We start from the raw sequence: 11,267 nt of genomic DNA on the forward strand, positions 1-11,267 counted from the left end.
TTAGTTTTCTTTATCACCTCAACTTTACAATGCTTTAAGTGTTTACTGATAACATTCATCGTCATTCCTGGAAATTGTCTCCCCGCCCCCCACCCCAGAAAAAAAGCTTGGAATGAAATATAATTAGGCTTAAGCTGAATCAGAGTAACTGTATCTAAGACATGAGTTTTTCTGTTTGTTTTTGTGATCCAGGGACCACCTGCATGAAAGCTACTGCCAAATTCTCTCCAGCAGGGCCAAATGTCTCCATGGATTTTTCTATCTTTGAGGAATAAAAGTGACCAAGTAATTATAGCATCTATAATTCTCTCAACACTGTTTTCCAAACCCAAATACACCTAGATGATATACTAATTATAAACACTCCAGCTCCAAATTAGAAATTAGAGAAAATTAGTTCTAAACAACCAACCAAAAACCCATTGCTGTTGAGTCAATTCTAACTCCTAGCAATGGGCTTTTGTTTGTTTAAAACTAATTTTCCCTATTTAATTCCTAATCAAAATAAGAGCTAAATGGGCCCAGACAATAAAGCATGTATTCCTTTTTATTTTCCAAATTATACTTCAATTATTGCTCAAAAATAATTAATTTCCAGAATAATGGCTTACCGCTCATAGGCAATAGCCTCCCCACCAGACCTTTATTAAAAGACAGTAAAGTATGCAACTGGGCGGGGGGGAGGGGGTGGAAAAAAAACAGAACCAAAGTGAACAAGGAATTATTAGCAGACAACTGAACAAACTTCTAGAAGATGAAATATAGATAAAAGTTCATCTCACAGAACACGTACACAGGAGGGCGGTGTGCTGGGGGAAAGTGGACAGACTTAAAAGTGGAAGGATTAACTGATAAAACAACTTTGCACCTGGCCCTCCTCAGCATCACTTAGCCTAACTGCAGACTCCAACAAATTGGCTGATAGTACACCTCACTCACGCAAAGAGCTCCCAATTTGTTCTCCCATTCAGAAGAGAAGTGAGAGGGGCTACCTAAACAGTAACAGCAATACTTAACCATCATCTAGTCCTCCATTCATAAATGCAGACAATCAAGGGTCACTATACGTGACAAAAATTAGCAGCAATAAAAAAGTCAAACAAAAAAGAACAAGTGACCAGAGCAGAAAAAGAGACAATCCAAGTAAAAGTAATGGCAGAAAATTTTGCAAAGAAAACTCTAAATATCTAAATCTAACTCTGAAGATATTCAGACAGATTAAAGAAGATATTGCATCCTTAAAATAAAAACAACTTAATAAAAAAGAAATATCTGTGAAAAAAGATTTCTTGAGAGTTGAAAGTATGATTTCTGCTTTAAAAATGAAACTGTAACACTTGAAAAGAGTCAAGGTAATTTCCCAGAACAACAACAACCAAAAAAAATGAGAGAAAAAAAGAGGAAAAAAAGGTAAAGATCCAACTAACAAGAGAGAACAGAGAAAATAGAGTATAGAAAACTATTTTTTTTGAAATGAAATAAAGTTTCCCATAGCTAAATAAAGATCATGCCTTCAACTGAAAGGGTTCTCTTTTAACAGCCAGGATGCATAACAGAATAGCCACACCTAGACCTATCATCATGCAATTTCAAATACCAGGAAAAAGAAAACTCCCAAAAGCTTCCAGGGAGGAAAAACAGAAACAATTACCAACAAAAGAAAATATCTCTAACTGGCATCAGACAACACTGGATGCTAGACGACAACGGAGCAATACAGAACTTTCCAAATTCTGAAGAAAAATGTTTGTTAAACTGGCATTCTGTACCTAAGCCAACTACTAAGCACGTATGAGACAAAACAAAGTTATTTTCAGACAAACTAGGATTCACAAAGATTACTTCCTGCTATCCTTTCTGAATAAGTTACTTAAGAATGTTCTCCAACAAAATGAGGGAAGAAACCAAGTAAAAGGAAAACACGTGATCCAGAAGAAACTATGGGTCTAACTCGGCAGGCCTGAAGAGCAGAAAGCTCCAGAGAAGAAAGAAGGTGGACCTGTATAATGGACATTATGATAACGAGGCTGGAAAAATATGCTAAAGGCAAATTATTCCTTAGACAAGAAAAATGAAAGGCTATTTAGAAACAAAATTAAAATTGTATAAGAAAAGTCAAGGCCCAAATATGAAGCAAACTAAAAAGGAGCATGTTTTGACCAATTGATGTCATGTTACAAAAGGGAATACATCTAACACTGACAACAGGAATGTACATACTCCAACAAATTGGCCAGAAGCACACCCCACTCATAAGACCTAAGAAAAAAATAATCCCAGCATATCACTTGACAGCTCAGGGAATAGTATTCTCAATTGTCAGCCCTTCAGAAAAGCCACGCTATCCCTCACCCTGCTTTATTTTTATTCCTCTAGCACGTTATTACCAAACATTGTATCACATATATCATTTCATTGATTCTAGTATACATTCTTCTCACTTTTTAACCCCGTTGAAACCAGCTCACACCTTAGAATCCACGGCATTTTACAACTGCTGAAAAACCTTTGGTGGATACTTTCTTAAAAGACTGTAAAAGCACCAGCATCAAAATGCTTCAGATTAGATGAAATATATTTATTTGCTTGCTGGATATCTCCTTCACTGTACTATCAGCTTCATGAGATGGGTAATTTAATTTCTGTATCTTCCACACCCACAGCAGTGACTGACACATACTAGATACATAGTCTGATCACATTTTAACGTCTCTGATATCAGGATAGGTCCAACAGAAGGGGTCCTATACATAATCGGCCCCAGGATTGTTTTTTTTTCTCCTTCTTAGTGGTACACACAATAATGGTGAGTCATACAAATAGTAGCATCTAAGATTTGAGGAAATTCAGAAACAAAAAATTTGGAACAGGCTGAAGACAGCAGTGTGAACAAACTAACCCTTCATTTCAAAAAAAATGACGCCATAAATTTTTAAATCAAAGAAACAGAAAGCACACCTTATTATTTTGAGTTATGGAACTAAATATCCAAATAAATTAAATTAAAAAAAATAAAGGCTAAAAGTGAGTGTCTCCTGAAAAGGTGCAGGAGGCTGCTCTCAGTTTTCATTGTAAGTCAGTGTCTACCACTTCATTTTTACCACGTGTGCATACTTTTAGGAACCCTAGGGGTACACTGGTTACTTAACAGAAAGGTCAGCGATTCGAACCCACCAGCTGCTGTGTGTAAGAATGATGTGGCAGTCTGCTTCTGTAAAGATTTACGCCCTTGAAAACCCTATAGGGCAGTTCTACTCTGTCCGGTAAAGTCGCTATGAGTCGGAATCAACTTGACAGCAGTGGGTTGGTTTTTCTGGCACATGCTTTTTATGAACTTCAAGAAATATTTAATAAGAAGAGAGAAACAGAAATACACACACACCCCAAATCACACAGAAACTGAGACTGGTATATTCACACAGACACAGTGAGGTATTCACACAGATACAGACAGAAAGGTATCCGGGGAAAACACAGAACCGAAGTCAGAGTTAGGTGCCTCCTGAAATTTCAACTAGGAGTGGAGATGCTGTCGGTTGCCCTCAAGCAGATTCCAACTCATAGCCCAAGTGTGCAGAGTGGAACTGCACTCCACAGGGTTTTCAAGGCTTTAACCTTTTAGATGCAGACTACCAGGCCTTACTTCCGAGGCATCTCTGGATGGGTTTCAATCGCCAACCTTTCAGTTAGTTGCCAGTGCTCAATCATTTGTACCAACCACCGGGTCACCAGCCGCCGTGGGAATAGAAACCCTGAATTCTGAAACCAAATTCAGCAAACCCCTAAAGCACGACATCAACACTCATGCTTGTTGATGACAAGTATGCCATTTTGCTGACGGGAGGGCCAAAGCAGGATCTGAAAAGGATTACAAGTTTACCTTTGTGCCATGGTCTGAAAGCTCAGACCCCTCAGGCTCTCTCATGGCCGCAGCACTCAACATTTGCGAAGCGCCCTTTCACCTACCCTGGCAGCATGACAACAGACGCGGTGATTGAGCATGGTCTTTCATTTACCCGAAAGACTGATTATATTACTGGGGGTAGGGGAGAGTGGGTGGCAAAAGGTGGGGAAAGAGAGGAGGCTGCTGGCGGGGTGAAGAGCAGTCCGCGGCTCCGGTGACGGTGGCCATGACACACACAAATCCAGTTCGGGGAGGCCAGTGCAGAGAGGAACACCAGGGCCCGCGCCCGTCCCCGCAGAAGGAAAGACGATCGTTCCCCTGAGAAAAGCCAACGAGTCTGAAAACCCAACTTAGCTGAGGCACGGAAGAGGCAGTCTGTTCAGACTCCGCCCCTCCGTCTACGCCCAAGCAGGCGTAGAACGATCACAAAATGTCACAGGGCCGAGACTGAGCGCGCCAAAGCAAGACCCACCCCCAGGAGACAAGGACGCTCCAGGCGGGTCCCTCCCCTTCCTCCCTCCGCCCGCACAAAGCTCATTCATTCTTCAGGCGGGCTGCCAGACCTCCCAGTCGTCCGGCAGTCCCCGCACCGCAAACCCACCAGCCGCTTTGTCTGGCGCTGGCCGGAAATAGGGGCGCGCACTCGTGCGCGCGCCCGGCCACCACCTCCCGGCACCTGGGTCCCGCGGCCGGGTGCTGTTTCTCCGCCGCAGTTGGCACGCACTGTCAGGTATCCAGGACTGAGAAATGCACATCCTAGCCTGAGCATCGCTACAACCCGAGCCTCCTCCGCGTCCTGGCCCCCCACCCCCGACCCCGGCATGAAACACTACATTCTTTCTCCCTCCCGGCGGCGGAGACCCTGCCCCATCCGAAGCCGGGGAGCACTTGCCCCTCGCCCGCCCTCCCTCCCTACTCATAAGCCGCTGGCGGCGCTGCCGGATCCTCCTCGCGCGCGCAAACGCAGCCTCCCGGCGAGCACTCACTTCAGGAGCAGCTGGTCGTGTTCGGCCTTGAACTTGCCCAGTTCGATTTGCAGCTTGGCGCGCTCGCGGGCCGTGTCGTCGAGCGCGCGTCGGGCGTCAGCCAGCTCCGTCTCGTAGAGCGCCTTGAGGCCGGTGAGCTCGCGGCCGCGCACCTCCTCACGCTCGGTCACCTGCAGCTGCAGCGCGCTGTTCTCCGTCTCCAGGCTGCGCACCTTGTCAATGTACACGGCCAGCCGATCATTGAGCTCGCGCAGCTCCTCCTTCTCCTGCAGCCGCGACAGCCGCGTGGGGCTCAGTGGCGTAGCGGGGGCGCTGGCGCGGCCGCCGGTCCGCGGCGGCATGGGGGTCGCTGTCGCCATGGCGGGCGGCGGGGCGATCGGCGGAGGGGGCTGGCGGGGAGAGCGGAGCTGGGAGCCGCGGGCAGCACAGGAACGATGTGGGGGTACGGAGGGCGTTTGCAGGGAGCGAAGCCGGGAAGGCGCGAACCGGCGGCCCGCACTCGCGCACTGAGTCCGGCGTGGGGAAGAAAGGGAGAAGCACCTGGGGTGGCAAGGGCCGGGATGCAGAGCAAAGGGGGAGGACTATCAATCAATCAATCATAAAATACCCTTTGGAGGAAAACACACACACATACACATACGAACACACACGCACGGGAAGACGCGAAGCGAGGGTGACCGAGAGGGCCGAGCAGGGTCCTCGCGCCGCCGCCGCCGCCGCCGATTCTCCCGCCCGCAGCACTTTGTTTCCTCTCCGGCTGCGCCGAGCGGCAGGCGGGGGAGGAGGGCCGCGAGGGGCGGGCTGGAGGCGCGCCGCGGGGGGCGGAGGTGGCGTGGGCCGTGGCGCCGCACTCCCCAACATGGCCGGCGCGCGCTGGCACTCCCACGTGACCGCCACTGGCCAATGGGAGCCCCGCAGCGGGCTCTTGAGGCTTGAGGGCCGGGCTTCTAAATTCAAAATCGGGCCCTACCGCAACCGTCGGCTTGGCGCGCTGGGCTGGGCGTGGCCCGGGCGAGACTGAGGGCAGTGGGGAGGGGCGCCGGGGACCGCCCCCCGCGGCTCTCCGCCCAGCGCCCGTCCGGCCTTCCCGCCGCCCGGTGGGGTTTCGTAGAGGGGCCGAGTCGGCGAGTGGCGGGAAGGGCCCGGAGGTTTCCGGGGCGGGTCCGCACCGCCGCCTACACTCGGCTGTTCAGGGAAATTCAAATGTAAACGTCCCTAGCAACCACACAGGCCGCGACTGCCTCGGGTGCTGTAACCTTACCTCCTGCCCGGAGGAGAAGGCTCGGAAAAAGCCCCGAGGCCGGGCGCCTGCCGAGTTACGTAATGGCGCTTGCGTCGGAGGTTCGAAGGGTTCCAAGTGCAAATCTTTATTTTTCTCTTGTATGGAAGAACGTGTACTAAACATCCCTGCCCTTGAAATTGAAATACGTGTGTCTTGAAACCGACAGGTAAATACAAAAGAGAATCTAGAAACGCTGATTTTAAATTATCGGTTACCAGTGCTGATTGGTGTTCCCTGATCTGTCAGTTTCTTACAATTTAGGGGGTTTGTAAAATCGACAGCTCACAGATGATAGCATTAACATACGACAGTAAATAGAAGCGCAAGCTGCTAATTGTCATACTTCATGAAAATTAGATGCATAAAAACATGAACTTGTGAAAACTTGAAATGACTTTTTGTTTCAAAAAAAGTCTTGTCCAAGTTGTAACTGACAAGTCGTTCTGTTCAGTGAATCCCTTTGAAAAGTTTAACTTTTTAGGCTAACGTTTACTGGGTACTTTGTGTCTTGTTCTGTGCTCGGTGCTTTTCGTGGACTGTTCGTCCTTACAGCGCTGTGGTGACGGAACTTGATTTCCACTTTACAGATGAAGAAAGGTTACAAATTATTTAAAGCTGCCCAGCGGGCGACAGGACACATTTGAACCCAGGCGATTTGGCCCTTAACTATAACCCAGATCGCCACCTCACAACCTGTTAGGAAGACGTTTGTAATTACATGTCAGTTACATTAATAATGGCAGAAATAGAGGCCAGGATGTTCTTTATTAATCATGACGTGCACATAAGAAGCAGTGAAGGCCACTGGGCTGGATATTCAGCCTCGGGGAATTTCTGGCACTTTGTGAATAATTGTACTTATTGTTCTATTTCCTATCCTGTTATCTAAGGTACCTCCTTGCTTGCGCTCCTCTAGAATGAGTTGACAAAGCTTCCATTTTAAGTTGTCATCGAGGAATTTGTAAGTACTTAAATATTCAGATGGTTTTAATAATGTAAAGGGATCTTAAAAATCCAAATGATAAAGAAATGAGGTCTAGAAGGTGCGTGTTGGGTGAGGCTGGTGGAATCAACATCTAATGTAAATCTGCTCTCATCCCACAGAAGCCCTTCTATTAAATTGAAGGTATGGTTTTTATTCCTTACTCCCTTTTACCTCAGACTTTTAAAAAACACTTGGATATTGTCCTTTAAAATTATTTTCTGTTTATTTTTGAAGTTTTAAGACTATGTGTGAAGTGAGTTAAGCCATGATCTCTACTGCTCTAAATCCCATGAAGTTTCTTTTGATAGAGTCCCTAAATCTCAATTTGTTTTAGGATAACCCGTTAAAAACCAAACGCATTGCCATCCTGTCGATTCCAACTCACAGTGATCTTCTAGGACAGAGCAGAACTGTCCCATAGGGTTTCCAAGGAGCTGCTGGTGGATTTGAACGGCCCAACTCTTAACCACTGCACCACCACTCACATCATATTCTGTTATACCTGATATCTGAAACAACAAATACGTTGGAGTCAGACACTTAAGGATTTGCTGTTGACAGCTGTATAACTTTGGGGAGATTCCTTGGTTTCCTCATACAAAAATGGGAATGATTCTTACCTTGCAAAGGTTTTTTGTAAGGATTAAATAAAATAATAAGTGTAATGTGTTAATATGTGGAGACTCCCCCACGTGTCTGTCAGTTTGTCATACTGTGGGGGCGTGCACATTGCTGTGATGCTGGAAGCTATGCCACCCATATTCAAATACCAGCAATATTTGAGTAGTAACTCTTACTAAGAGTAATCCCATGTCTATAATCGTAATCCAAAAAAAAAAAAAACCCCTGCCGTCGAGTCGATTCCGACTCATAGCGACCCCATCGGACAGGGTAGAACTACCCCATAGAGTTTCCAAGGAGTGCCTGGAGGATTTGAACTGCCCACCTCTTGGTTAGCAGCCATAGCACTTAACCACTACGCCACCAGGGTTTCCGTCTACAATCATAAAAAATAAAAATTAAAAAAACCCAAAAAGAATGGAAAATCCCTTAGCCTTAGAATTAGACAGTGTACAAAATTTTGGTCAGATACTTTACTAAATGTACTTCTTTTATTCTCTGGACTTTTCCCATGCCTAACTCTTTACTTGGAGCCCTGGTGGTACAGTGGTTAAGAGCTACAGCTGCTAACCAAAAAGTAGGCACTTTAAGTCCACTCCTTGGAATCCCTATGGGGCAGATCTACTCTGTCCTACAGGGTTACTCCATGGCAATGGGTTTGGTTTTTGATTAACTCTTTACCTGGTGGCCCTGTGTCTTTGTTGCTTTTTCGTATTAAGTTTGTCCAGCACTTTTCATTCAAATAATTCCTGAAATCCCATCACCTCTGAAGTTTTCCGCCATGAATTAGAAGAGAAGTAACTATATAAGTTTGGTGGCAAAACTTCCTGAATTTACTAGGCCAATTATAATTTTAACCATTCAGCCTTGTTTTTCCTACAAATCCTCTTACTAGTCAGGGCACATGTTCTGGTTATTGGTTAGGCCATATATATCCCCCACCAAGCCTCAACGTACCCTGCCATCATTTCTGTCTTTCATACTCCTATGATACACAGCTACCTCACTACTTATTGAGTGCTTATTTGATATTTGCCCTACTTTCTGTGTGTCATTTGGTCAATACAAATTAAGGTCAATTTTCATTTGAGCACATATTCGAGTAAGCTGTCAAGAAAGGAGTGGTTCAGGAAACTGAACCAGAGAAAGGGGAGAAAGCTACTGGGGTTGGGGCAGGGAGTAGAACACAAAGAGATGATGCTCTCCTAAAAGCCGACAAATCCCCAAGGGATATGGTGGGTGTAGTCTAATCTGTTGTTATTGTTGTCGTTAGGTGATGTCTAGTCGGTTCCAACTCATAGCAACCCTATATGTAATAGAACAAAATGTCCCGTCCTGTACCATCCTCACAAGTGTTGCTATGTTTGAGCCCATTGTAGCAGCCACTGTGCCAGTCCATCTTATTGAGGGTCTAATTTAGGCATGTAAAAATCCAAGAGATCCTGTCTGGGAATGGAATAACTTTGGAAGTTCATATATAGAACACCATAGCGGGGGCGGGGGGGAACTTATCAAAGACAATAATAAAAAAAAAGGGGTGGCAATAGGAGTTAGCCTCAGGGACCAGGATTGACAGGAAAGAAGCCAAAAAAACAACAGACTTAAGCTTCTCAGGTCAGGTCCAAGGAAGTTCACCAGGGATACTTTGGGGGAGTGCAGGGAAGAAACTGGGAAAGACTCTAGGGCAGAAAAATACAGGATATCCAAGAACTCTGTGCAGAAGGGGCCCAGCCTAGGGTGGAGGTGGGGAGGCAGGAAAAGGAGGAAAAGAGACTGAGAGCTAGCAGTAACCCGGCTTTGTGCCAGGGGAAAGGAGTGACAGCTGGCAGATAGCTGAGCATTCAGTGCAAACAAATGGACTAGCTAAGGCTGCCATACAAAATGAAAAAAAAAAAAATTGCTAAGTGGTACCTGTTCAATATATGTTTGCTGAGTGGATGAATGAGGAAATAAATTAATTACATGGTCCTCTACTGGGCCACATTGTTTCTATTTGACATACTCTGATTTTGATTTTTGTGTTTTAAAAAGAGCTAAGGCAATTTAAAGACTTAGGGCAATTTAAAGATATACCTATCATCTTTAATAGGATTGTTCTTATAGCACAGCAACCTAAAAGTTTATATACTGCTCAAATTTTCAAATATGTTTGCTTGTTAAGATCTGAACATTTGACAATAGTGGAATTGGTGGAGTTCTTTCTTTTTAACTCAGTGATTCCACCTCACTGATAGCCTATGGCTCAGTCAAAAAGAGAAAGCAAATTTGAACTCTTCCATTTTAGTCTTATTTTATGCCAAAATATATTAACACTGCAATACTTTTTTTTTAATTATTTTTAAAAGCATTTCTTAAGATAGTTTTGTGTATCTGGTTTTTAATAGTTTTTTATCTTACACTGGTATGCCTCCTCACCCTATATGTGGCATTTTTGCCTTTTGAGTGGTTAAAAATAATAAAGACTGGTGTCAAGGCTGATAGATAATTCAGCTATTCTAGTCTGATTGGCACTGATCTAGCTCAAAGTTCTTCCTACCCAATAACTCTAATTTATTATTAATTTAATTCTTTGATTACATAAGCAAGAATTTTCTCACCTAAAATATCTTCACCACCACCACTCCTCTTTCATTTTGGTTGAAATTCCCCCGTAAGACTTGGTCTTTTGAGTTGACCTAAAAAGGTAAGGGCAGCTGAGTACAGGAAAGTGGAGGAAAAGGAAAATACAATATTTGGATATCTGATGTGGTGGAATAAAAGAATTTCCAACCAGGGTATCAGTGAATTCTTTCTTCTTCCTCATTACCACAACTTTGGGGTGCCATTCTTACCGGGCACATTCTTAGCTTCTGCATTCAATAGTGTTATGGGTTGGATTGTGTCCCCCCAAAATGTATATTAATTTGTCTAGGCCATCATTCCCAGCAAGAAGCATCAGGGGCAGAGCACGGCCTTTGAACCGAGGGTCCCTGAACTGAGAAGCTCCTAGACCAGGGGAAGATTGATGGCAAGGACCTTTCCCCACAACTGACAGAGAGAGAAAGCCTTCCCCAGGAGCTGGCAACCTGAATTCAGACTTCTAGCCTCCTAAACTGTGAGAGAATAAACTTCTGTTTTTAAAGGCATCCATTCATGGTATTTCTTTTACAGCAGCGCTAGATAACAAAGACAAATAGCTGTGGGGCAGATACATGAAAAGAAAGCCTGTCTGGCTGAAACAGTTCCTTCCACCCCATCTTCCCAACGCTACCACTCCTAAGCTCAATCAAACCCTCCTAGCTGGGGAAGGAAGGAGAGTTTGAAGCCAGATGCACTGAAGGGCCATGGTTCCGTGTTCCACCCCTGGCTAAGTTGGGGGTAGAGGTTAGATCCGAGAGTAGAGATGGTTTGTGCCACACAGAATTGCCCCGTGTTCTCTCCACCTTGGTGCAGCAGAGCGGAATCCAAGAGCAGCCTTCTCTAGAACCATGGCAGTTGCAGCCTCAAAAA

General features: G+C 45.2%; 1 protein-coding gene and 1 long non-coding RNA gene across 4 annotated transcripts in view; one reads left to right on the top strand and one right to left on the bottom strand.

The window, feature by feature from the left end:
- LMNB1 (lamin B1) overlaps nt 1–5,678 on the bottom strand; it is a 72,615-nt gene extending 66,937 nt beyond the window's left edge. For 2 of the 3 annotated variants that reach the window (XM_049873482.1, XM_049873480.1), the window contains exon 1: nt 3,881–4,315. In XM_049873482.1, the coding sequence (XP_049729439.1) occupies nt 3,881–3,891 (11 nt within the window). In that variant the 5' untranslated portion in view covers nt 3,892–4,315. Of the gene's footprint in view, nt 1–3,880; nt 4,316–4,890 lie in introns of those variants that run through there. The other variant, XM_049873479.1, reaches the window with a different exon arrangement.
- Nucleotides 5,679–6,026: 348 nt separating this feature from the next.
- On the top strand, nt 6,027–10,896 carry LOC126069887 (uncharacterized). Its single transcript, XR_007516094.1, has 3 exons — nt 6,027–6,338; nt 7,063–7,133; nt 10,690–10,896. It is a non-coding gene; the product is annotated as an uncharacterized LOC126069887 (long non-coding RNA).
- The last annotated feature ends 371 nt before the right edge of the window (nt 10,897–11,267 follow it).

The sequence above is a fragment of the Elephas maximus genome, chromosome 2 (genome assembly GCF_024166365.1).
Source record: "Elephas maximus indicus isolate mEleMax1 chromosome 2, mEleMax1 primary haplotype, whole genome shotgun sequence".
In the NCBI taxonomy this organism is placed as follows: Eukaryota; Metazoa; Chordata; class Mammalia; order Proboscidea; family Elephantidae; genus Elephas; species Elephas maximus.